Below are 27,376 nucleotides of genomic sequence, written 5' to 3'. Positions count from 1 at the left end.
AAATGGATCCAAAAAATATAGAAATAAAGAAATTAAGACTATAATAGGGGGAAAGACTGAGTTTGAATTCTTCTGATTTGCTAGCTATGCATTAAATAGTCTCGTTTACCAGTACTTACTTACCAAAATGTTTGCATTTGAAGGTCTGTTTACTGTGACTGTGGAATTGTAGAGATTCCCTTCAGAGGAAGGACAGGCTGGAGCAAAAAAATCTCTTCTGTCTCCTTCTTGCCCAGATGCCTGAAAGCACTTCCTCCAAATGGCAGATGAGATTGCTTTATTTTTCCATACATTGCAGATGGATGAGTAATGTTTTCTTTCAGTAATGCCCAATAATGGACTTGATTTTTTATTTTATCCTTTTTGTACAACTGTATATCTCTGTAAACGTCTGCACTTCTCATTCCAAGATGTTTAAGAGTTTTTTACTCAGAACCCTGATTTAGCAATGAGTACCTGTATCTCTGATAAAAGTAAAATATGCTTTTAAATAAAGCTAAAAGAAAATTGGATAAATTTTCTCTATTAGCATACTGGGAAATTGTAATCTGGGGAAATAGATTACGTGTACCACATACTGGGGGATCCATTTCACATACAATTATGCAACATCCAGCAAGTCCTTGGTTTTAGCTCCTATTCTAAAAAATCAAGGCATGTGATTGTTTTAAAGAGTTGCATGTGTGATACATTTGACTGACTGTTGTGAATTTCAAGAACAGATTTTTATTGGCACCTGTGCTCTTAAGTTGTTTTGAAAAGTCTTAATGAGAGTGTATTAAGCATCAAATGTTGAAATAGACTTATGTGACCAATTATATGCCTTTATATCTTAATATAATAATGTATTTTCCAGAAAGCTTTCAGTGAAAATCAGGCAAATGAAGGAAAATTGGCAAAGATCATATTGAATAACTGAGGCCAGAATTTGGCCTCTGGAGTTAGGAGCAGGGCAAGAAGAACAGCAATTTAATGTTTTGCTGGATTTTTTTACATACAAAAAAAATTAGATAGATTGAACTAAAAACTATAGCTGTTGGTTTCATAAACACTTTTCTAACAAAATAATAGTTTTTTACTTTGACTGAATTTTGGAGGTTATGGGTATCCTGCTACTAGAGTATGCTTTTTCATACAGGTTTTCAAAATGAAACATTTTACACTGAACCAGACATCCCAGGCCTACTACTTTACTTCCAAAACCATTTAACTTTAAAGTTTTTTCCTAAAATCTTTCCTGGAGAGATATCAGTTTGTTTAAACAGTCTGCCTTCTAGACAGTGGTTTGTGTTGGGCACTTGAAAACAGCACTGCAGGGCTGGGAGCCTGTGGGTCTAGAATATACTTGCATGTTTTGGTGTAATGCAACTGACAGGTGGATTGGGCAGTCAGTTTTGGGATGGTCCAAAATCTATTGCCTTGTCTTATTGGTCATTTACAACATGGGGGTCAAGATCTGTTTAGTATTAAAATTACTCTTGCCGTCAGGTCAGAGTAGGACATCATGATCTTTCTCACAGACAGAAAAAGGACTTATTACACTCTGCTTTCTGGGGTTTTGTACAAATGTGAATCTTTTGCTTTGCAAAGAAAAGAGTGCCTGGAAATAGAGTTCAAAAATATTTATATTGTTTGCCTATATCTTTTACCTCAGACCTACTCAGACTGTGAAGTTTTATATATGAATTAATGCACTAATAAGTGTAATTCATACTGTGTGCAATCACACAACTTCTTGGACTTTTTACTTTGGTTCATTGTCCAGAAAAACCAGAGTGAAAGGTTGTGATCTCAGTGTGTTACCAGTACCTTCTATACTGCCAAATAGTGATGTATAGAAAGCACAGTAAGGAGAGTTAGGCTTCCATGGACTGCAAGGCAACGTGCATTCAAAACAGTTCATCAGTCTGAGGAAATACTTGGCACTCATTTGTAGAAAAGCATTTTAACTTTTCGTTCAAACATTTGTAGAAAAGCTTTTTAACTATTTTCCCTGTGGGCCTGGCAGAAAAGGGCCGGTAGATAATACTTCATCTTCCATTTTGCTGAGCCAAGTACAGGGGAAGTTGGCCAGGATTTCTCAGTTGCTGCACTCCATAAAGGAGAGACCAGGAGGAGACATGTTTTATCACTTCATTTGTCTGCTTTGGAAAGCAAATACCTATACTAAAGATATAGAGAGAAAAGGGAGCTGATAATTAGCATCAACAGCAGTTTGGTCTGGATAAGTTGTTTCTACACCCACTTCTCGCAGTTTTTTGTGGTCCATGCCATCATTCTGGTACTTGAGAATAAGAGGATGGAAACCCCACTATTTATTTGGTTATTAAGGCTGATAATGTTAAATATTTACAGGTTACTTTCAAATTAATGTGGCATTTGTAATATTTTGTGCCATTCTAGGTCAAGTAATCAAACTCAGAGTCATTATAAAATCTCATCTCCAAGTAGAATACAAATTGTGGAGGGGTTGAGTAGAGCATGGATTGGACTCAAAGGTTGGAGATATGCAAATCCACTTACTTTTCCTAACTGCTTAATGCTTAGACAGAACCTTAATAATCTTAAGAGTTCAAAGAAGTTTGAATATTATATTCCTTTATCCAGCAAATAATATGCACTCTTAGATTATATAATTTTTCTATATGTTTAAAAGTGGTACAGGAAAGAGACTCTTACTCCTTTGCTCCTAAAATATTTGTTTCTTGGCAGCAGTTGTCTGAATGTATAGCAGATGTACTAAATATAATCTGCCTATGATTTAATGCAGCACACATGCAGAGAATGAAAATAACATTAATACAATTTATATTTTTAATCAGGACTTTTGTGCAAGAGGAAGCACTATTCTGGTTATGACTACTTATTCAGTGATATAAATAGAACTTTTAGGTTTCCAGGACTGTCTGTCTGGCAAAGTTTGTATGACCCCAGTTTGTGATGCAAGACTCCTGAAAAGAATGTCCTCACTAACATTTATTCTGTGTTTTTGTTGACAGGAGGAATGCTTTTTGAATTTAGAAGCTCCTATTGCAAGAGTATGTGGCTATGACACTCCCTTCCCTCACATCTTTGAGCCTTTCTACATCCCAGACAAATGGAAATGCTATGATGCTCTTAGAAGAATGATTAACTACTGAACAGTAGTACAGGTGAGAAATAGCAGCTTGTACTGACAGGTTACCTGCAAGGGTTCTGACAGGATTACTGCAAGGTTTGGGCCTATGGTACTACTTATTTATTTAATGTATTCATTTATTATTTAATTATTTATTTAATTTATTAGTTTATTTAATTATTTATAATAAGAATTGCCTCTTAGAGCTTTAGGCCTTCAGCCTTAAAGGTGTCTGAATATTTTTGAGTACTGCCATTGAAAACAGGGTTTAAAATTAATTACCTTGCTTAATCAATTTGAAAATTAAGTGTCTTGAATCTTGAGAAGTGTAAAGAGTAGAAATTGAAGGGTGAAAGGAATACTTACGCAGAGAATATATTTTCATCTCTATTAGAATACTCAAGAGTTACTTCATCGGCCTACCACAGTGTTAAATTTTATAATTTTTCACTCCTCAGGGTGGCCTGTAATCCTGCAACATACAAATAACACCCAAATTATTCTAAATATTAGCTCTGTATTGTAAACACAAGCAAACCATTGGAAATACGTGAAGTATCTGTAGTGTCGTTCAGTTCTGTTGAAGTGCTACTGTTTAATATTTGTTATAAAAATAATTTTCTGTATGGTCTTAAATGTAATTTGATCATGCTTGAAGTTTTCTCTTTGCAGAGCACAGAGACTGTGAAGTAATACATATTACTGTGTCTGTTACTCACAGTCTGTAACGTCTTTTGTTTCATTATAATATTGTACTAGGTAACATTTGACTGTGGGGTGGGCTGACCAGGATTTAGAATGGCGTTGTGGGAGAACTTCTGGTGTATAATGACCAAAGTTTAACAGTTTAGAAAATGTGTTAACACAATGTATTCTGTGCTGCCTTTAACTGAACAAAGTAACCTAGGTTTTGAGATACGGTCTTGATGGATCTTTTACATGGGAAATGGAAAGAAGAAAACAATGGAAACTGCGATGGACAGGCAAGGGATTTTTAGCTGTTGACACCAAAGTCAGGAGGGCCAAGGTGGGCCCTATATGAGGGGTGCCATCTTCTGTCTATTTTACCTCTACATTAAGCTGTGAATTAAATGTAGTGCCATGGTATCAGTAACCACCAATACCATAATATTAATTTCCTTTATATGCAGAGTTACTTTCAGGAGACCTTTTGGCATTCCACTATCTTTGATCCCTCAATAGCAGACAGTGGAGTTTCTGTATGAGAAATGGGATTGCTACCAGTGATGCAGTGTCTCAAAAAGAAATGTAGTTTCTTTCTACTTTTCTCAAAAATCACTTGTTACTGATGTACCAGAGCATTTAATAGAATCACAGAATATGCTGAATCAGAAGGGAGCCATGAGGATCATTGGGTCCAACTCCTGGCCCTGTGGAAGACACCCCAAGAGTCCCATCAAGTGCCTGAGATTGTTGTCCAAATGCTTCTTGAACTCTGTCAGGCTTGGTGCTGTGATCACTTCTCTAAGGTGCCCGTTCCAATGCCCAACCACCCTCTGGGTGAAGAGCCTTTTCCTGATACCCAAACTAGACCTTCCCTGACTCATCTTCGTGCTGTTTCCTTTAGTCCTGCCTTATCATGAGAGTGAAGAGATCAGTGCGTGCCCATCCTCTTCCCCTCACAAGGAAGCTGTAACTGCAGTGAGCTCTCCCCTCAGCCTCCTCCAGGCTGAACAGACCCAGTGCCCTCAGCCACTCCTCACACGCTTCCCCTCAAGGCCCTTCACCATCTCTGTTGCCCTCCTTGGACACTCTCTAACAGTTCAATGTCTTTCTTACATTGTGGTGCCCAGAACTGCCCGCAGCACTCGAGGTGAGGCTGTCCCAGTGCAGAGCAGAGCAGGACAATCCCCTCCCTTGCCTGGCTGGTGATGCAGTTCTTAGTGCGCCTCATTTCCTTGGAATTAAAAGTAAAGCTGTTTTCTGACCTGTCATATTTTTTAGAGAATATGTAATCAGTGCTCTCCTTTTTATAACAGTTGTCCTTGCCTTTGATCTGAGTTGAAGTAAACCCTATTAAAGATTTATTTTCTTTTTTTGTTTGGCACATCTGTAACAAAGTCAAGGTATCTTACCTAAGGAGAATGGTTTAGTTGTATCTGTTCCTTGAGGTGATTTACTGGGTCATGCTAGATTGCCTCTGTTTTCTTACTTTTCAGAGGAAACTAAAGAACAAATACTGTTACCTCTGTAAAAAAAGGGAGACAAACTGAGGGCATTTGGTGTTTCAGATTTAGTTAACCCCCTGTTCCTCTATAGGATGGTAAAGTGAAGGAGGTATGAGCTGAAAAAACGGGTTCTGAGATTGCATCAAATTTGTACACAACCCAGTTTCAACAATGGAAATCCACACTACACCTGATCTAAAAAATTTGCCTGGATTTAGCATGTCAAGGAGCAGGCTTTTAGAGGTTGTCTGAAACAACCTGTGTTAAGACACAGAAAACTCTACTTTCTGCTTTGTCTACCAACACATCCAGATTTTGGGGCCCATAGCACCATATCTTTTGGTTGGTGTGACTTGATGTTAATGTCACAGAATGAGCTCAAAGTTTTTCTGTGTTTTTCTATGAGAGAACAATAATGTGCCTTGTTGTAAAGCACATTTCAGGGGAATATTCCCTTATTTTTCTGTCTGCTATTCATTGGTCTTACACACTTGACACAGCAGATGCAACAGACCTCCATTCTGCTGTCAACTCCACAGAGTTTGCCTGTAAGGTAGCTCACTTATGTTTCTAAGAAATTGAAGGATTGCTTTACATTTGCTTATTTTTGTACTCATGGTAACATTTGTTACTTGCCGTTGGTATGGAGGGATGAAGTTGTGTGTTCCAAACCATCTCATATGTTGTTCTAAGAAATGGTTTTACAGTTTGTGTGGATTTGAGCCCAGTCAGTCCTTTTGGATGTTAGAGGCGCAGGACCCCTTCATGTCCTACTCTTGGAGAGACAGGGCAGCTAGGAGTTCCCTGTGGTGAAGAGGGGTGTGGGGTTGGCTTTTGAGTTACAGAAATGGTCAGGCTGGTGTTTTGGTTTAACCCCAGCTGGCAACTCAGCCCCACACAGCCTCTCTCATTTCCCCCCAGAAGAATAGGGGAGAGAGAACTGGAAGAGTAAAAAAAACTGGGTGCTGTGGTTAATAATTTCTAAAGTTAGCATTATTATCTTAATGTACATTTAGTTTTGTTCAGCCTATGCTGACAGCATCTCACACACAGGTAGCTGCTTATCTTGAGTTTGTCAGTACAGATGGATTTCCTGCGTAAAGACCATGTTTGTTAATGTGTCCTGTGTACCTCACCAACGAGACAGGCAAGAGCAAAGTCCCTGTCTTTCAGCAGCTTCTCAGTTATTAAAATTTGTAGCTATGTTAGCTATATGAGAAATAGCTTCCAGGTAGGCAGCTGTGTTCCAGATAACTCTTTGTAGTTGGAAAAGAGATAAAGATAAAAAAAAGCAGTGAGATTAGGATGGGTATACATTTCCTGGGTAAATAGAATGGTGTCTGGCTGTTTGTTTGAGGAGGTAAAAAAAACCCTAAAAGAAGAAACAGGATAGTCATGAAACTGAAGAAAATAGTTAAAAATTGTATAAAATATAGTCTTGTTAACAAATATGTTTAAGACTGACTGTAACAGAGAAATTGCAGGTATTTAAGTGCTTTCCTGTTATATTTTGCAGCTTTTACTACCACATTTACATATTTTGTTTTCTTGTCAGATTCTGAATTTTGAAGTTATTCCTTGCTTGGTTTCAGTTTACCTCCATGAGAGTGTGTGTGTTCATTGAGAGCCATTGTTACTGTTACAAACTTAGTCTCTAAAAATGCAGAGTTATCGCACTGAACTTCATTGCAGAACTATTCTATGAGAAGTTTAATCTTGGTGCTTAAAGGGTAGGTAATGTTAGGGGATCTTAGGGGGCTGATTTAAATTTATTTTTCTTTCCAAGCATGCAGTTGAAATTGGTTGTGCTGGAAAACAGGAAGGGACCTGGAAAGTACTTTAGTTAGTAATTGTGTCTTCCTTGCGCTCCTGGCTGTTTGGCAGGGCTTCATACAAGTTAGCTTGAGGACAGGACAACTGTACTTCTCTCCCTGTTTGGTAAATAAGACATGAGAAACTCTGCAAGATCTTTTTAACCTGAGACTAACAACCAGGTTTTTTTCAATACATAAATCACAAATGTGGCAGGCTAGACTGCCTGCTCAATAAGTGGTATCTGTAACCCACTAGAATAAACAACCTCCAGAAGCTTGAGCAGGACACAACATTCCTGGTTTATAATCTTTTCCTTCTGGATGACAAAAATCATCCAGATGGTCAGTGAATCATGTCTTACAAGTGAGTAGTCCATATATAAGATATCACTCTACTAGAGCTATGAGTTAGACTGTTAGTTATGGCTGCTGCAAATCTGTACTTGCATTCAGACATGGCTGAGAACTCATGCAAGATCAATAATGAAATTGTCTTTAAAAAAATCCCTGTAGACAGGAAAGGTGTTGACTGTAGTTTCTTTACCAGACCCCTCTTCTCTGTAATAGTAGAATGATAGTATATCTAGTAGAAAAAATACAAAACATTTGCTTAACATTCTAAAGCAGGAGGGAAGGTAGTTCATCATAAATTTCTTTGAGTAAATGACAATAATTAGTGGTGTATTGACTCTAGGTATCATTTGCAGCATTTCTAATTTCTATGGGTCTACCCTGGAAGCTTTAAAGATGTAAAATGGTATTTAATACAAAATCAGTAAGTGATTGCAAATAATTTGTTTTAGTTCATACACTTTGAAGTTAAGACATTAGGAATTTAAGAACTAAGATTACCCTAGAGTGTGCTGTTTAATGTGCAGATATTAGTTTCAGTCTTCAGATTTATAATTTATTTTGTCATTTTTTTCTGCAGAGAGAAGAACAACAGGGAAATACAGAAGCTACCTTCAAAACTCTTGACATTTTAATCGGATCTTTTGGGTTTGGAATTTACATAGCAGATTTTCTTTTAACTCAGCTATCCTGAATGTTCATCTTGGCTATTCTTCAGCAAGTTCAAATTTTCCTTAATTATGAAATCAGTGATGGGCAGGTGATTGTTACAGTAAGTAATTTCAGATGTATTCAAAGATATTCCAGATGTTGAATGAAAATTGCACATTGCCGTGCTTCACTAGGTTACATCTAGACTTTACTGTGTAAATATTAGAAGCAGAATTTTATTCAATAAAACATGTTATGCTCATGTAGTCTCTTTGTTTTGCTATTGTTTTGGAAGAACCCAAAGAAGTTATTTAAAAGTGGCTATTTTCAACACAATAAACCTTACACAGCCAGACCAACTGGTGTGATAGAGACGTGCTTTAGCTGGTGGCATCAGTGTTTTGCTTGTGTGGCTTCATGCAAAATAGTCCCTGATACTGATTTCCCTTTCTGCAAGGGGAAGTCCATTCTTCTTGAGAGGGGAGGAGAGCTTTTTTTGCTTTGTTGCTGTGAGTGAGAGGCTTAATTGGTACATCTTTGCTGCAATATCCTTCCTTCTAGAATTGGAATGTGTTTGCTACTAAGCAGATGTGCAAAAAGCAATTCCTCTTCTTTTTGCCTGCTTTGCTCTCTGTACAAACCAGTCTCATGCTGCATTGCTTCTCACTGAATAGGGGAAGGACTGGGGGGGTTGAGGAGATGGATGGCAGCAGCCAGACAATCACATTTCTGTGATTATTCAGGGGGCTCTTTCTGAGAGAAAGAAGAATACCTTTGTACACAAACCTGCTCAGGACAATCCTCAAGGGGACAGGTGAAGCACATGAGGGAGGAACTTCAGGAGGATAACTTCACATTCAATATCAGTGGATCTATGGAAAGTGCTAACCTGTTATCTTTTCAGGTCCTACCATTTTGTGTAAGATTCTGTCTTCAGAGTTTGTGCATTCTCTAAAGAATTCCACACCTAATAATGAAGCTAGTTCTTAAAGTATCCAGTCAAAATGAGATTGTTGTCAAATATTGTAAGTCTCCTGTAAATGCCATGTATAGAACTTGTTTATTGTCTGAAATAAGATAGGTGCATTACATACTTTATATATTTTTGCACTGGATGGAAGCTTTTTTTGGTCATATGAAGAAAAATGATTTTAAAAATTGTTTCTGTCTTTGTAAAACATTAATAGATATTTTAGTAACTGTCTCCTAAAATGTACTGCTACTGTATTTCAAAGCATATAAAATAGATGCAATTACAGTACTGCCTTAGTAAAATGTACTTTGGTAATTAATAGCCTTAAGAAAATATACTTTGTATTTACAGTTTTCACAGAAAAAAAGTGATTTCTAATTTAGTGCAAAGCTTAAGTTCAAGTTTTTCCTGTATTGAAATATGAAATAATATATTTCTTAATAAACACGTGGAAAATATTTGCTCTTAATGTGGACTGCTACAATCGGGTTGAGGGGCAGGTTTTGTGTTTTCAGTGACTGGTGTTGTGTCAGTTTTAATAATATAAAAAGTTGTTCCTTTCTCCTCTGTTTTGGGTAATAGGATATTTTTCCCTGACAAACATGGATTAATGTTCTAAAATAGGTGCTGCCTCCAAAAGCCTGTCTAGATGGCAGTATTCACTCACATAACCTGTGCTCAAGGATGGAGGCTGTTAAAGTGCGTGTTACGGAAAAATGACTTACAGTGCTAAACTGGATGGGAAGGTGTATGCTGGTACATACAAATAACTGTTTCTTCTTAAGTTTCCTAATAAAAAAATCCAAAGACAAGTCATATTTTCTGGGTTTTAACCACTCCTAATTTTATTCTCAGATTTAACCTGAGCAATGATTGTTTCACTCTAAGTAACTCCTAAAGGAAAAATTGTGTCACTACTCCTTGCTGATAGTCCAGAAAATTAGTAATCTATCTAGTCATGCTCATTTAACACCAGTTGCTAGAAATACTTACAGTACAAAGTTTATTGCTGGGTCCTGAAAGGGTTCTCAAGTATTGGAACAGCACCAGGGAAATAGGAGATTCACCATCCCTGGAGGTCTTTAAAAGGTATGTAGCTTTGTCATTAGGAGTATGGTTTAGTGGTGGACTTGGTTGTGCCAGGTTAATGGTTGAACTGGGATGATCTTAGAGGTCTTTTCTAGCCTAAATTATTCTATTACTCTATGAAAGACCTACACAGCCTTCATGGGGCCCCAGATTTATTAACTGCAGATGAAAGACTTGTATCCTCTTCTGTCATCTAGCTCAGTTAAGACTGTAGTGCCATAACAACCTCGCTGTAATAAACAGTGTGCTGATTATATAAAAATTGGACTTAAATCATTAGAGGTATTCTTCCTCGTGGAAGTGCATGTGTTTGTAAGAGGATTAGCCAGTAGTACATTCTCACTGCGGTAGCCAGGAGCCTTGACACAATGACCTTCTGCTCCTACCCTCTGATAATCAATTCTGAGCCCATTAATCTTTCCAGACAGATTTCTTGCTCCCTTAGCTAAAACCTGGTGTTCCTGGTGCACTGGTATACTGCAGAAGCTCTGTTCTAGCCACATAACTTCAGAGGCAGCAACTGAAAGGAATCCATTCAGCAAGCTGGCAGAGATTGTTATCACAGCAGCTCATGGGGTTCAGTGAGCATTATATGTTCATAACAAAATAAGCTGACACAGTCTGTAAGCTCTGCCAGATTTCAGCAGACCTGAAATAAGGATGCAATTCTTTTGTAGCTCTTTTTCAGCTTAGCTGCTCTGCAAGATACACGTTGATTAGATATGGGAGGGCTACAGCTGACTTCAGTATAAAACACAATTTTTGGAACTTGGTTCAGTTGCTTGTGCTCTGGCATCGAGTACCATTTGAGACACCCTGAGGTATCCTGCATGGTCTCCATGTCTCCAGCAGCTGCTTCCATAGGTCCTATGTGGTATCTGCCAACTCCATGTGTATTTTGGGTGCCTCAGGGCATCTCAAATAGCATAGATGCTGACATTCAGGCATCTAAATGCAGCCCTTTGTTTTCTAGAACTTTGGATAGCTGATGTCTGACTATTTTTCTGTGAGCTTGCATAAAATGCCAGCTCAAACAGAGATTGGTCCATTCCTTGATTTTCCAGATAAATTGCTCAAATCCTCAGTGTGTACATAAGGTGGGATACATGGTATTGTGTGTGAAAGAAAGTATCATCTCCTAGGTGATGGGCTGATGCACTGGACTGTTAGTTCCTAGGAGAATAATTCAGAGCAAAACCCCAGCCTTGGAACTGTTACCTGGCTGGAGTTGGTTGCCATATGTCACAAGGTTTCTGATGATTGTCTGAAGGTAATGGGGCAAGGACCTAGTTCTATTTCAGCAAAACCATGAGCAACAGATGTGAGTTAATGGGAGATGAGTCCTCTTGCTTTCTGTAGGCTCTGTGTGGGATTCAACTCAGGATTAAGCCACCTAAATGTGTCTAGATTTAGGTGTGTATGGCTGAGCAAAGCAGTTGAGCTGGTACTAAGTTCATTTAAGGTAATCTTGACTCATTCTGCGGGCTCAACTGACTCCACTGACTGGTTGTCTCTGCATGGTGCCACATTAGGTGCTGTGAGGTGTCCTGCCTGGCCCTCAGCTGCTTGTCTGGAAAGGTTCAGGTCTCCCATCAGTCCTTGGTCACACTTGCTGTACTCAAGGTACATCTTTCACCATGCTCAAAGTCATCTGGGGCATCATTGCTAAATGTGTGGGCAGCAGGATCTAATTCCCCAGTGGCTGTGACTGCCATGGGATCACAGCCCAAAGGTAGACATTAGATTCTTAACTTCAGGCAAAATTACTCATTCTATGCTTTTGGCAGAAGGGATAGAATGGAGAGGAAGCACATGAAGTGTTTTGAGGATGCTGAGGCCATGTACTAAGCGGTGGAAGAAGCTGGGGGAGAATGGTCTGTCCTTCAGTCCAGCTGCTACAAGCAGCATTGGCCTAATCCATACTTCGAGTCAGGTAAGTCATCCCCAGCCCCCTAACAGAAAGAACTAAACCTCCTGATAAGCAATACCAATTCATTTGATCAGCTGCCTATTTTCATCTTTCACGGGCAACACTGAAGCAACCCCAGCCTTGGTTTTATGCTACTTGCTTTGAAATTGCTTTATGGTCTTTGGTGATGTTTTTAAACTCTATTTCTGTCTGCCAAATAATTCTGCTACTCTAGAGCAGAAACTAGTGTCTGGTCTTGCTCATGTAGGTCTGTGGCTATCTGTTCTACAGCTGACAGTAATGTGCCACCAGTGTCTCATAAGGCATCCCTGTTGATTCCTGTGTGTAATTAATTACTTTTATATGGTAATTAAATCATTCCTGTTTACTTGCACTCTGCTTGCAGCTGAGTACTTGCTGAAAAGAGAAATTCTCTGAATTGCCTGTGGTTGCTCTCTTGCAGCATTGGTGAGCTCTGCCCTGCCTGAGCCACTGCTGGTTCCAGGCTTGAGTAGTCTCTGGCAGTTCTGAGGATAGTGACCCGGGCTGCAGGTGGGATTTTACAGGTAGTAAAGCTGATGCAGCCCCTTCCCCTCTGCTGCCCTGCCAGTTTCAGCTGTGCTGGGGGCTCGAGGCAGCCCCTCTGCTGGGATCCCAGGTACCTCTGGTCTGGCTGCGGGCGGGGGCAGGAGAGTTGCAGAGCCCTGCCCTGTGAGAGCTGGGACAGCGGCACCGCTCGGGTCTGTGCGCTGGGAACGGGCTCTGGCATGGCTGGAGCAGCACAGCCAGGCAGGTCTCAGTGGCAGCTGCACAGGGGAGGTATTAGAGATTGTGTTTCAGTGATGACCTGGGACCTGACAGACGCTGGGTGACTCCAAGCCCGCCTGCCTTTGCAGTGCACAGTGTTCCACATGCAGCTCGGCTGTCTCACACTTGTTATTTGCTAGTCTAAAGGTTTGCAGGACGGGGCAAACCGAGATATGTTTAAAATTTTTTGGATGGTTTGTGCAGGAGGTGCAGGGAAGGTGCCCCCAGCAGGACCCATGGCTGTAGCATAGTGCTGTATGCTTTTCTCTACCATCCAGCATGCTACAAGGGTAGTGCCTCAAGTCTAAGCATAAGATGATTGAGATGCGTGTGTCACATAATAAGATGTTTTGGCCTCAGGAAATTTCAAAGATGCCTCTCAAGAGAGCAGTGAGGCAGTGGAGGAACAAAGTGCAGCCTTGTTCAAGTGCAGCTCTGATGGTTTCATGGCATCTCTTGTAACCTCCTGATCCCGTGGTTTGTTTACAAAACAGAATTTAGCTTGGGAAGGAAAGTGTGAGCAGGTTGGCATTCAAATATTAATACATGAAGAACAAAAAGGACTAAGGACAGGCTTGGTGTAATTGTAACTTTGTTCTCTTAAATGATTTTTTGTCAGTTCCCCCACCCATCTCTTCAGTAAAGTTTCCCCCCTCCCTTTTTGTCAACAACCTAGTTGCTCTTTGAACTATGACACTTTAAATGTTTGAAGTAATTTTTGTCACACTTTTTTTTTGGTAATAAATCCAAACTATTGTTCCTCATTTGCTGTGTAATAGTTGGGTTAGAGGCCACTGAAGCAAGTAGATGTTGAACAGCCTCAAAACCAGAGCTGGTCTGAAACCCTGGCCTCCTCCTTGGTCCTTCCCTTCCTGGCTCCATCCCATGCCACAACCAGCCCACAACTTTGCTGGGTGTTTTGCTGCCCCAGACAGGGGGGCTGGGCTGGGGGAGGTCATGGAGCAAGTACCAGAGCAGTGGCAGCTGCTGCTGCTGGGTGATGAAGAGTGAGAGGAAGAAGCGGTGGGAGAAAGGCATTAGCATTTTGTTGCCGGGTCATAGCTCTGCCTGTCCTCAGCCAGTGACTTCAGCCTTCCCAGGCTTCCCACTCCACTGGGCAGTCCCAGCCTCAGTCCCTTGGGAGAGGGAACCAGCCTGGATGTCACAGACTGTGCATCTCTCCCTACGTGTGGTGCGTGCAGCCACCGTGTCCCATCCCCATCCCTTCTTGTTCCTGCTCACCCGGGTGGAGGCAGCTTTGGTGACTTACAGCAATTCGCTGCTCAGGCTGTGAAACACCCACTCAGGCAGTGATCTGGGTGTTGTCACATGCACAGCTTGAGCCTTTGGGAGATGACACTTTATCTAATTAGCTTTCAACGAAGCACATGTGATTCATCTTGTTACGAGCAGTGAAATCACTGAGCATTTGCTGTCAGCATCGCTAACTGAGCCTTCGGCTTCCACAGAACTGCGGTTTAAGGGATGCCCTGTGCAGATTTGTCTGGGTTTCTGTCATTGCTGCACCAGCTCACTCCCCTCAGCTTCATCTGCCTCTGCTCTTGCAAAGCTGTTTTGTGGCAGCACAGCAACTGCCTGCATTCATCCTGATGTCTTGGGAAGGAGGATGTTCAAGTTATTAATGCAGTTAAAATTATCTCGGTGAAGCATAGCCGCAAAAGCAAACTGATGTTTGTGGTGTCTACAGATACACTGAAATTAGTGAGACTGCTCTTGAATGAATCTGGCTCCATGAGATTGAAATTTATAGTATCTTTCCCAGTGAATTTGATTAATTTTATTTTTAAGGACAAGTAATCCTTAGGTTACAGTAATTTCCTTCCACTGTCCTCGTAACATAAATATCCATAAATATCCATACATGAAACATATATCCAAAGATGAAATCTTAAGATTCTTCAACTAAGTATTAAATATGGGGCTATCTGTTAAGCAGGTTCTTTGGATTTATTTGCTTGTTTTTCAACCAGGGGAAATAGTTAAATTCAAGTGAGATTTGTTATTTTCTTATTTATGAAGCTATTTAATTCTGTCATTAATTCTGATACTATGCTGAAAAAATCTGCTAGGTAAGTGTTGCTGCAGTCCCATGCAGTGAGGTGAGTCATGTTGTGATTACTCCCCTTCACTGCTTGGGAATATGAAGACCTGACACTGTATTTGAATGTCCTGGTTTTTGCTGGCATGGAGTTAATTTTCTTCACAAAGTAGCTGGTACAATGCTATGGTTTGAATTGAGTACAAAAATAATGTTGGTAACACCCTGATGCTTTGGGTTTTGCTCAGTAGTGCTGACCTTAATTCAAGGATTTTCCAATTTGTCATGCTCTGCCAGTGAGGAGACAAATGAGAAGCTGGTGGGGAGCAGGGCCAGGACAGCTGACCCAAACTAGCCAAAGGGATATTCCATACCATAGAATGTCATGCCCAGTGTATAAACTGGGGGCAGTTGGCCAGGAGGATTGCTGCTTGGGGATGGACTGGTCATCAGTCAGCAATTGGTGACCAAGTGTGTTGTGCCTCTTGTTTCTCTTGGGTTTCATCTCTTTCTCTCCTTTCCAATATTTATTTTATTTTATTTTATTTTATTTTATTTTATTTTATTTTATTTTATTTTATTTTATTTTATTTTATTTTATTTTATTTTATTTTATTTTATTTTATTTTGTTTTGTTTTGTTTTGTTTTGTTTTGTTTTGTTTCAATTATTAAGCTCTTCTTACCTCAAACCACAAGCTTTACTTTTTTCTTCCCTATTCTCCTCCCTGCTGGGGAGGTGGAGGGGAGGAGTGAGTGGCTGTGCAGTTCTTAGTTGCTGGCTGAATTTAAACCACAACAGAGAAATAAAGCCATGACTTCACTGTCCTGTGTCATGTACACCTGGAAGACATCAGATCTTGCTGCCTCATCACCAGGCCTGGCCCTACCAGCCAATGCAGGGGCAAGGCTTGTGGAGGACTGACCACCCCTCAGGACAGCCCTGCAGCTCAGGGAGGGTGCTGAGGGCTGGGTATCAGATCAGGGATATTCCCATGTGTCTTTGCATGTGAATAAATGGTTCAGGTCTGGGTCACCATCGCCAGCTTAATGTTTTGCTCACTGAGGTTGAACAAAATTTCAGTCTCTTTGTTGACATCCTGTGCATCCTTACTGGCCTGCAGCTGTAAGCTCACTCTCTGCACAATCGTGCATGCCAAGCCAGTCAGGCAGGAATATTCCAGGCTCTTATTTGCACATAAACCCTCTTTTATTTCCAAGACTGCTGAACTGTGTGGGTGGCAACCCTTTCAGCTTCCCCAGCCGGTCATTTCCTCTGCCCACACTGGAAATGATTTAGGTGTCCCTCTGCCTCAAGATGGATGCTCCTGACTTTGTAATTTGCAAGCCCCACCATGATGAGAGTGCAGCACGGAGCTCCCTAGGCAGTGTCCCAAAGCAGGGCTCAACCTTGGAGACTAACACTGAGCTCAGTTGGGCCAGTCTGGGGCTATTTAAATGCTCTTGGTTGGTTTGATCAAAAATGATTTGCAATGAAAATCAGTGGGGTTGGCACCATCCACCTGGTATACAAGTACTTGAATTTTAGGCTGGTGGGGCAATGATTACTCTCTGTTCATGCATGTGTTACACACTTCAGTGAAGAGCATACTCAAGTATCAGTATCTTGGAGGAAAAAAAAAATCAACAGAACACTGCTCATGAGTTTTTGAGAGGCTATATATAGTGCAGCACTTGAGCTGTGTTCTATTATTTGAAATAAGATGTTCAGAAACATCTCAGTTAAGAAATAAGAAAGTGACAAAACGTGGTGAAGACTATAAATTGTAAACTACACAGTAAGCCCACATCTTGCAACAAAAGCTGCTTTATTCAGACAAGGAAGTGCACTTAGGCATAGCTTTAAATAGCACGCATCAGGAAAACTCTCAAATTCTATATAATTTCGCATAATTAAATGTAGGTATTTCATCCTACTACAATTTGCACCCTTGCCCCTTGTGCCTACAATGTTGATATTCATCATAGATTCGAGCAGTTTATTTCAGTGAGAGCTAACCCACACTTGCAGAGCCCAGATTATAATTATCCTTCTGCCAAGTGCCAGTCACGGTTCCTCTGTTGCCCGTCAGAGAGCCGCTGGAGCCAGTGCCAGGCAGAGAGGCGTTCACAGTGCAGGCGGATCCCTCAGCAAGCTCTTGCTCACCCCATCCCCATGTCTTTCTTCTGGACTCCTGTCTGCAAGACTCCTCTGTTTTCCTTCTTGTTTTGCTCCTCTTAGTCCCAGGGTAAATGCAGCTCTGCCTTTTGGCTGCTGAGATCTGGGCATGTCTGGAGAAAAATGTTGCTTCAGGCAATATAAACAGCAGGAGAAACTCCTTTTTGTCCTGTTATCTTCAAACCACTGAGAGCCCAGTGATGATGGCTGTATGGTGGATTTATGGACCATAATAAATGGACCATTTATGGACCATGGGACCAGGTCTGGTTTCTCTTAGACCTGAAAACTGTTGGGGTTTGATGCATGACCTCACAGGGCTCGGGTGTTAAGCATGAATCATAGAATCACAGAATTGGAAGGGACCTTTAAATGTCATTAGTCCAACCCTCCTGCCATGGGCAGGCACACCTTCAACTAGGTCAGGTTGTTTAGGACCCCACCCAACCTGGCCTTGAACACTTCCAGGGATGGGGCATCTACCACCTCTCAGCAACCTGTTCCATTGCCTCACCTCAGAGCAGAGAATTTCTTCCTAATATCCAATCTAAATTTGCTCTTTTTCAGTTTAAAGCCATTCCCCCTTGTCCTATCACTACATGCCCTTGTAAAAAGTTCTTCTCCAGCTTTCTTGTTGCCTGCTTTAGGTCATAGAAGGCTGCCATGAGGTTTTCCTGGAATCTTATCTTCAGGCTGAGCAAGTCTAACTCTCTCAGCCTGTGTTCACAGATGTGCTCCAGCCCTTTCATCCTCTTTGTGGCCCTTCTCTGGACTCATTCCAAAGGGTCCATGTGTTTCCCGTGTTGGGGATCCCAGGGCTGGATGCAGTGCTCTGGGTGGGATGTCACAAGAGCAGAGCAGAGGGGCAGAATCACTTCCCTCAACCTGCTGGTCAGGCTGCTTTGGATGCAGCCCAGGATACAGCTGGCTTTTGGGGTTGCAAGCTCACTTAGAAATAAACAGGCAAATGAAAATGACACGACAGTACAGGGGCTCCAGCTCTGTCCCACACCTGGGTAGATCTTCCAGGCCATGAAAGAATGCAAACCTCCACAAAGGTGGTGGTGGTGTGCTCAGGGATTTGAAAGGCTGTAACCAGAGTGCTGTCAGTTTGGCCAGGGCATTCCTATCACACCAGGAAAGCCTTTCATGAGCAGTGACACAGATCTGCCTGTGCCTGCAGCACCTCTTGTGTATGTGGCTAACAGGCATGGCCTTGCACTGAGCAGGCAGGCAACCCCATGCCACAGTGCCAGGAGCAGGAGCAACTCTGCTCTGCCACAGAGCAGAACAAAAGGCTGCTGCCCAGTGCAAACTGCAGCCCCTGGATTAGGTGCTGTTAGGGGTAAAATTCCACTGGAATATTGTGACACATGCAGTGAGCAGGATGAGATCCTCACCTGCTTCCTCAGCCAGCAGTGCTCTCGGGGGAAAGCACAGGAGCAGCAGGGAACAGCTGAGGAGCTTCTTCAGCACTGTCAGCATCATCGCCTTAAAAACTACCTCAAAACTTGCATTTCTAGTTGAATTAACTTTACCCCAGTATTGTCAGTGAACATTGTATACTCCTATATGCCTTTATTGTATACACTCAGCCTACTATATGCTGTTAGACTGACTATATTATTTGCTGTGATGAAATCTGTGCATGCATTCCCAAAGCTCAGCTTTATTCCTTTGCTTCCCCTATCCTTGTCTATTGTTTTCCTTGCCTTCATTGTTGAAAAGGAAAAATCACCAAGAGGCATCTCTGGTGTTTCATGTGAAGAACATCTAAAACTGGCCAGCAGTGTACTGAATCAGTTCTCTGAAGTGGATTTGATGAACAGATCGCTGATTAAAAGAAGGAGAATTGAGAAGAATTTCTTAATTTCTGTTGGATATGCCTGAACACAACACCTCCCCCCACTCCCTTTTTTTTCACATATTTTTTTTTTCTAAATTTTTTTTCCTCTTCCTTTTACTTGTGTGAAAAAAAAAGCAACCAAGAAAAAAACACCTGAGTGAAAAAACTGATTTTCTGCCAGTGTGTTATTTGCCAGAAATTCACACAGGTAAGTATATTGAAAAAGAGGGATTATGCTTTAGTTTGTTTGCTAAGATCAGGTTTTAGCTCCACAGACTTAAGGCAGGGCTTGTAGAAATGGTAATTAAAAATACTTTCATGAAGATTTAAGATTTCTGAATTGACACAATTTCTTTAACAGAAAAACTTGCTTAAACAAAGTCCTTGACTTGCTTTTTTTCTCAACCCCACCTCTCAGACTTGGCCACCTTCAGTCTGCATTGCAGGTACAGCTAGAGATGATGAAAAACATGCAAGAAAATGTGATGGGGGTTAGCTTGCATGTTTAGCCATTCCCTAAGCAGAACTGGCCAGGCTTTCAGGGAGGGATTACCACATCCATACATTTCTATTTTTACATCCTGTAGCAAACATGTTATTACCTCTGAACGAACTGAGCAGGGCCTGCTGAGAAATGAAACTGTGGGCATTGCCTCTCAGACACCAGAGGAAGGCAGTGCCACCAACCCAGCCAGGGGGGTTTGCAGCATGTCAGCTCTGGAAGCAGTGGTGGGGATGGGATGGGATGGGATGGGATGGGATGGGATGGGATGGGATGGGATGGGATGGGATGGGATGGGATGGGATGGGATGGGATGGGATGGGATGGGATGGGATGGGATGGGGATGAGGATGCTCAACGCAGAGGATCTTGCTCATTGCTCAACCCCAAGGGAGCCTCAGCCTCCCCCTGTCCTGGCTGCCATTCCTGGAACAGGAAGGGTTCCAGGGTGAAAATCTGAGCTGGTTCCTTGTTTTCCATGTCCTCAAGGGAAAGCTGTAGTCTGGCACCTGGACCCAAACCTGCTGGCACCTTTGTGGCTTTGCACAGGGAAATAACCTTTGTCAAGCCCTTTGTAAGTTTTCTATTTTACAAATAATCCACAGGTCAGTGGTTTGACTGCACAATTCAGCTACCAGGATTAAAGTCTTGAGTGCACTACTGAGCTTCCAAAATAATAACCATAAATAAACCCCCCAAAAATTATTTTCTATGGTATGGACATGCCAAAAGATACAGGAAATCCATGGATAGATGGCTTTTTCATTTTGGCATATCCTGTAAGGTTAATACATTTGCTGCAAAGCCCTTTTTCAAGCAGTATTCATGCCAAGAATTCCCTTCTGAAGTTCACCAAATATCTGAAAGTATTAAAACAATCCGTGTTCAGTACCTGTATGGCTTCCAGTTATAATAAAGTCAGTCATGTGGCAGATATGATTGGCCTGATCTTTTGTAGCATTTTGGGTGTGTTTACATATTTGAAGTTTTCTAATTCAGACCCCAGTGCCAAAAACATGTAGCAACCTTTTCATGCTGAAATCTCTTGAAGTATTATTTTTCGCTGTGCTCTCCCACAATCCCACTTTGTGTTTTGATACAAACTGAGAAAACCAATAAATGAAAGGTAAAGCTGCTTTTCCAGGCATGACCTTCACTTCAAGTGTTTGCTGGGGTGAGCTGTTCTGCACAAAACGTGCTGGTTTTGCTCTTCAGACCTCCTTTGGGAAAAATCGTGAGTGTGGAAGTGTGGTGTGAGTTAAAAACACCATGGTCTGTCCCAGAGGGGCATCTTCTGGATGAGGGGCATCTCTGGAGAGGCTGTGGCTGGGCCAGGCCAGAGGCACGTGTGCTAACTGCAATAATAACAACAGGGCATGCCTTGGTTACCTGCTTAATGTGTGGAGGCTGGTGGTGAATGGTGTTCCTGAGGAATCAGCACTGGGATCAGCGCTGTTGAACATCTCTGTTGGCAGCGTGGGCACTGGGATTGCCTACAGCCTCAGCAATTTTCCTAGCAAGACCAAGCTGTGCGGGGATGCTGACTTGGTGGAGGGAGGGGATGTCATCCAGAGGTTCCTTGACAGGCCTGAAAGGTGAGCCCATGTCAACCTTGTGAAGTTCAGCAATGCCAGGGGCAGGGTCCTGCACGGGTTTAAGGCAACATTTACAGGCTGGGAAGAGAATGGATTGAAAACAGCTCTTAGAAAAAAGACTTTGGAGTGTGGCTTGACAAGAGGCATAGAACTGCTAGTGTTGGAAAAGACCTCTAAGATCCTTGAGTCCAACCATTAACCAAACACCAACATGTTAGCACAAAGCATGTCTCCAGGTGCCTCAGCCACACAGTTTTTGAACACTTTTGGTGATAGCGATTCTACCACTTCCCTGAGAAATGTTTTTCAGCATCTGGCCACTCTCTTGGTAAATACATTTTTCCTTATATCCAACTTAAATCTCCCACAGCTTGAGGCCATTATTTCCTGTCCTATTGCTTGTTATTTGGTAGAGGAGACTGACCCCCACCTGGCTACCACCACCTACAGCTGAAGAGAGTGAGAAGGTCTCCCCTGAGCCTCTTTTTTTCCAGACTGAACCCCCCAGCATCCCTCAGGCATCCCTTTTAAGACTTGTGTGCCAGACCCTTCCCCAGCTCCACTGTCCTCCTCTGGACACGCTCCAGCACCTCAATGTCTTTTTTGTAGTAAGGGGCCCAAAACCAACCACAAGATTTGAGGTGTGACCTCACCAGTGCTGAGTACAATCCCTGCCCTGCTCCTGCTGGCTGCTGCTGATACAGGCCAGGATGCCATTGGCCTTCTTGGCCACCTGGGCAAGCTGCAGCTCAGAATGGGCCAACAACGTGCCTAAATGCCAGCTGTATCCTGGGCTGCATCAAAAGCAATGTGGCCATCAGGAGGACGGAGGTGACTCTGCCCCTCTGCTCCTCCCTGGTGAGGCCCCAGCTGGAGGGCTGCATCCAGCCCTGGGGTCTCAGCATAAGAAAGGTGTGGAGTTGTGGGAAAGAGTCCAGAGGGCCATGAAGATGCTCACGGGACTGGAGCACCTCTTCTATGAAAACAGTCTGAGAGATCTGTGATTATTTAGCCTGGAGAGGAGAAGACCCTGTGGAGGGCTTATAGCAGCCTTCCCATTCCCAAAGGGGGCCTACAGGAGAGCTGGAGAGGGACTTTTTTCAAGGGTGTGTAGTGATAGAACAAGGGGTAATGCCTTTAGACCTAAAAAGGGTGAGTTTAGTTTAGATCTTGGGAAGAAATTCTTTCCTTTGGGCTGGTGAAGCACTAGAAGAAGTTGCCCCAGGAGGTGGTAGATTCCCCATCCCTGGAAGTGTTCAAGGTCAGGTTGGCCTGGGCCTTGAGCGACCTGGTCTAGTTAAAGGCTGTGGCAGGGAAATTAGGACTAGGTGGTCTTAAAGGTTCCTCCTGAATTAAACCATTCTATGATGAATTGGAGTTTGGTCTTCAACCAGCCAGAAAAGCTTGGCTCTGTGGGAAGGGACAGTGTCTGACGATGGGGGTAGATGGGAAGGCTTCAGAGGTGGGAGGTTGTGTATGGCCTAAACACAGATGGTGACAGAGACTCGAAATTGCACTGGGCAGCCTGGGCCAACCATCACCCATAAAGTCTTGGCAATGATCTCCTTACAGTAGCAGTGGTTTGCAGAGACCCCAGGGAAGATCACAGCACCTGGGAGATGTTAGAAGAAACAGAAAAAACAAAACTGCAGCTCTGTGTCAACACCATCCCCAAACCAGCCAGCTGCTATGAGGTAACATCAGGAGCTGGACAAAGGTGATGGTAAATCACCTCTTCTTTTTTGTTTGGGTGAAAGGGATGCCTCAAACAGAAGCACTGGAGTGGTGCCAGCTTTTGGCAGGAGCCCTGGGTGTGTGGGTGAGCAGACACCTTGCAGCACCTACTCCTGGCACGCAGACAGAAGTGCAGCACCTGACATGGCAGGAAAGCCTGGAGAGTTCTCTTTTGCTTTTCACTGGAGAAAAATGAGCGGGTGCAGCTCAACAAGAGACCAGTCGTGCTGAGAAGTGCCAGAGGAAAAATCAAGGAGAGAAGCTGGCAAAAACCCTTCAAGGGGTAAAACAATAAAGCAGTGACATATTTTTCTTTCTGAGGAAAACCAAATATGGGTGGTAAGAGTTAAAGTCATTCACATGTTCTCGTGATGTTGACAGGGAATAAGAGTTAAGAGAACATACTGGGTTATGGGTCTGGAAATGTCTGAGGGAGCTGGACCACAGCCAGTAAGCTACGGTAGGAAAGCTCATTAGATTGGGAAGATACTGAAGTGGAAAGCTGTCAGGGCCCTGTGGCCAACAGGGGCCCAGAAAATGTTTGGGAAGACAAGTCAGGGATGACCAAGAGCATTGTGTCAACAAAACATTAACAAAAACCTAAAGGAGCTGAAGATCAGCTGGGAAGAAGTAGATGAAAGGACCAATGTCTGCGGTTTTGGAGAAATCATCTCCTGGGTTTATGAGTCACAGAGACCAAAACCAGATAGAAACAAGAACAGAGCAGGCAGAGTTATGGCCTGCTGGGTATGGAAATGAATGACTAATTTATTTTTCATCTACTCTATTGCTGATTCCCTCCATATTTGAATTAAAAAATAGGGGATTTTACACCCAGAAAAATGAGTAAGACTTGTGAGTTTAATTCACACCACTTGCATCACTGCTTCTGTGAATCTGGTGGCCATCAGTTTTAGTGTACGTGGGAACCTTGGGCTGTTCTCTTGCTTTCATTTCATCTGTTTACTACACTTATGGTGGGACACTGGAAGCGGTGATGAGCATTGCAAAACTAAGTTGTTTTTGCTGGATCCTACTGCTTCCAGCTCCAGCTACTTTCCTTTCCCATGAAGCCACTGACTACTGCACGCAGAACTTATTGTCCCAGAGCAATAGCTGGAGAGGTGACAGCTGTCACGCACCCATGGCCAGATGTGTGCACATGGCTGCATCTGCATCTGTAACCAAATGGGATGCAGCAAGTTATGGACTGTGGTTTTTACAATGTGCTCTGTTTGCTTGGGGACAAACTGTTTCTGTCACATTCCTGAGAGTTTGGGGAAACATTTCTGAGGACCTTTTACAGGGTGTTACTGAAGGCCACCATGACACAGTAATTCAAATATGTGACACCAAGTATTTCTCTGTCACTAATAGCCTTGTGGTGTGCTTGTGGATTGGGATGCCAGCATGACTGATGGATCTGGTGTTTTCTACTTGCTCTTGATGCTCTTTGACTTGCAGGGGAAAGTCCCTGATGTGCTAGTTTTTTCCTCCTGTTTGTGTAGATAGTGGTATATCAGATCTTGTGATTGAAATTTCTGATAATGGCAACAATCACGGTAAGCCTGCAGTCCAGTTGGGAAGACCAGTGGAAAAAGCAGTTCTGGTGATGTATCTGGGTTCAGTTTCTACAGCTCTAGCTGACAAATTCAGGATTTCACCCACTACACAGAATAGAAAGACTTGCCAAGGCTTCTTTTGCCTACGGAAAGAGATTGGATCTGGGTTTTTCCTAAATGAAATTTTGATGCAGTCAGTCATGAGATGTTCTTGTTTACTGCAGTCTCAGAAATATATGGCACATGGTTCCTTTACACAGCATTTCAAACAGCTCATCTGAAGAGTGGTTGTTCACTAAATGAGGTAGTTTCTTTTTCTATTGTGATCCCAGAGCAATGCTAAGAATGCAGACAAAAAATGCTGTGACATAAAACTTAGACTGACTTAAAAATAAGTTCTAAATTTTTTTTCTGCATAATCACCTCTGTTTAGAGGTAGACATCTTTTTTTCCAAAATGCTGATGGCATTTTGGAGACCACCATACATCTCTTCACAAGTGCAGTAAGCTTCTGGCCCACACCTTCCCAGAGTCTCTCCTGTCACTTCCTTCTGCAAATCCCATCAAAGATGCCTGTAGCTCACCAAAGAACTCCATTTTGGTTATGCTTCTATAATTATACAAGAGGCACAGGATATGTACCTCTCTAAGCTCCCTTGTTTCTTTCCATATCAAAAACACTTGTTCCCTTGTTCAGATCAAAGACACTTCTCAGTGTTAGAAGTTTCGTAAAATGAAGAACTAAGCTGAATAATTACATCTGTCCTGCTTGATACTCTATCAAAGTTTACCTCGGCATGCTCATTACTTTTTGCTTTATGCTCTGCTGGGTTTATATTTGTTTTCTTTAAATCCCAGAAGAACAAGAAGGCTGCCACTGGACACCCCAGAAGAACTGGTATTGCTGTTGCTGTAGAGATGTTTTCTTAATTTTGTTTTTAAGGCTTCATAAAGTGTTTGTGTGCATATTCCAGAAGGTTACGGTAGGTATTTAAAATTGGACTATGGGCTGCCATAGAAAATCATATTAATGAATAAAAAGACTAATTGCCCATCCAGCTGGATGCAGCAGGGATGGGGAGCTTCAGGGAACTGTTTCTTATTGCATTTGTATTCCTTGGAGTATTTGCCTCTATGCTCTAGAAATTTCTCTGGGTGTAGGCTATATGTGCTTCAGAAGCACAAGACTGTCCTTTGCTAATTAGTCAGAAGGTTCTGATAACACTGGCTAGGGAAAAAAACAAAAGCAAGTGGGGCTGATTCTCTTGGCTGTCTTGTCCTCTTCAGTGAAACCTGCCCAAAATACACAGAGAGACCAGCACCTGTGAGTGAAAGCCTCAGACTTGTGGGAGTCAGGTTTGAGCCTTTTCACTATTTTGGGCTCCTGTTGATAGGCAAGATAGCCAAAAGAGAGGGGATGGCTTTCCCTGTCCTTCCCGTGGTGACCGTGGGCATTTTTCAGAACAGACCACAGTGGGTAAAGCCCAGAGTTAGGTATGAAGTAGGGACAAAGTCAAGTGTGCTGATTCCAGAGCTGTTAAACATGCAACAAGCAGGGAGGTGTGAGGCAGGCCAGACTCTTGTGCCTCTTGAGCAGTCACAGCAACTGAGCCCAGCTGCAGGAGTGCTACAGCTGCAGATAAAATGTGACCTAAAAAGATCTACTCATGTTTTAGGATGAGACAGACAGCATCTTCCCCCTAGAGATGGGAAGCATTAGCACTGCTGTGCAAGGCTTTGTGCATGATTTTGTTTAGAAAACTGGATCCAGCTCCCATCAGCTGTGTTTTAATAAAAGATAAACTGAAACAGATGTGGTGAAAGGCTCTAAGGGTGATCAAAGCAATGGGATGTCTATCTTCCACGTGGAGACTGAGAGGGACTTCTTTGGCTTAATGATATGAAGAAAACAGGCCCTTCATGAAAAAAATCATGTGCTGAAATCACAGTGAGAGAAAATAACTTTTTAGTTTAAATGGCAGTGTTAATAGTAGAATAAAAGAAATTATGATGAAGAAAATTAGGTCAGAAATTATCTGGTCACCTAAGAAATGGCATCTGGCAGGAGCTTTCTAACAAAAGAAAGTGTCAAGTAGTTGGGATGGCTTCAGAAGAACCTTAGTATGTGTATGGAAATGATTGTGTGACACTAGGAATAAACCTCCACATCCCTCAGATGCCCCTGAGCCCTCCTGGCTCAGCAACATTCCTCCTGCTGCCCACGTATTGCAGCCCATGGGGGGCACTGGAAGGAAAGCTGTACATCCCTGAGCCTCCCTGTGTATTGTAAAAGCAGCAGGCCATACATGCTGCTGGATCCATGTGACATGTCACAGAATGACAGAAATCAGCTAGGTAGGAAAAGACCTCTGGACCTTCAAGTCGAAACTATGACCAAACACCACCCTGTCAACTAGACCATGGCACTTTGTTCCATGTCCAGTCTCTCCTTAAACACTTCAGGTGGTCACCCAACCACCTCTGCAGGCCCATTTCAGTATCTTATCATCCTTTATGTGAAAAAATTGTTCCTAGTGTCCAACCTAAACCTCCCCTGTCACACATTTCATCGCGCTGGGCAGCAGAATGCCTGAGTCTTTTTGTGTCTCTAGGTCTCGATTTCAGTGCTGCCATTTATCACTTGCAGTAAAGCAGAGCTGGTACAGCCAGGCTGCTGGGCAGAATGCTGGGAAGATTAATGCCTGAAAGATGGTGAGGTGCTTGGATGCAGCAGTCATGGGGGTCATGTGAGTACATGAGGCAAGCAGGCTGGGATTTCAAGAGCATGGAGGAAACTCTGCTGAAAGCCAGAGACCGATTTATTCCTGTATCACTGTGGAACTTTTGAAAATACTTCACTCTGAGGGAAAAGAAAACAACTTTTTTGCAACTGCTCCTCTGAAATTTTAGTGGGAAGAAGGGAGTAGGGGATGTACTGGCTGGCCTGTGATTGGCATGCACTGAGGAGTTCTGCCCTATTTCTGCAGTCTCCTGTTGGAT

General features: G+C 42.5%; 1 protein-coding gene across 2 annotated transcripts in view; it reads left to right on the top strand.

The window, feature by feature from the left end:
- The window catches only part of BCKDHB (branched chain keto acid dehydrogenase E1 subunit beta), a 408,476-nt gene that overhangs the window by 100,753 nt on the left and 280,347 nt on the right, over positions 1-27,376 (top strand). Inside the window, exons 10-11 of one of the 2 annotated variants that reach the window (XM_030236301.2) lie at positions 3,000-3,152; positions 8,053-8,389. In XM_030236301.2, coding sequence (XP_030092161.2) covers positions 3,000-3,140 — 141 coding nt within the window. In that variant the 3' untranslated portion in view covers positions 3,141-3,152; positions 8,053-8,389. Of the gene's footprint in view, positions 1-2,999; positions 3,153-8,052; positions 8,390-27,376 lie in introns of those variants that run through there. The other variant, XM_050971937.1, reaches the window with a different exon arrangement.

This window comes from Serinus canaria, chromosome 3 (assembly GCF_022539315.1).
Source record: "Serinus canaria isolate serCan28SL12 chromosome 3, serCan2020, whole genome shotgun sequence".
Taxonomy (NCBI): Eukaryota; Metazoa; Chordata; class Aves; order Passeriformes; family Fringillidae; genus Serinus; species Serinus canaria.
Note: the sequence above shows the minus strand (reverse complement) of the source record. Positions and strands in the feature narration are given on the sequence as shown.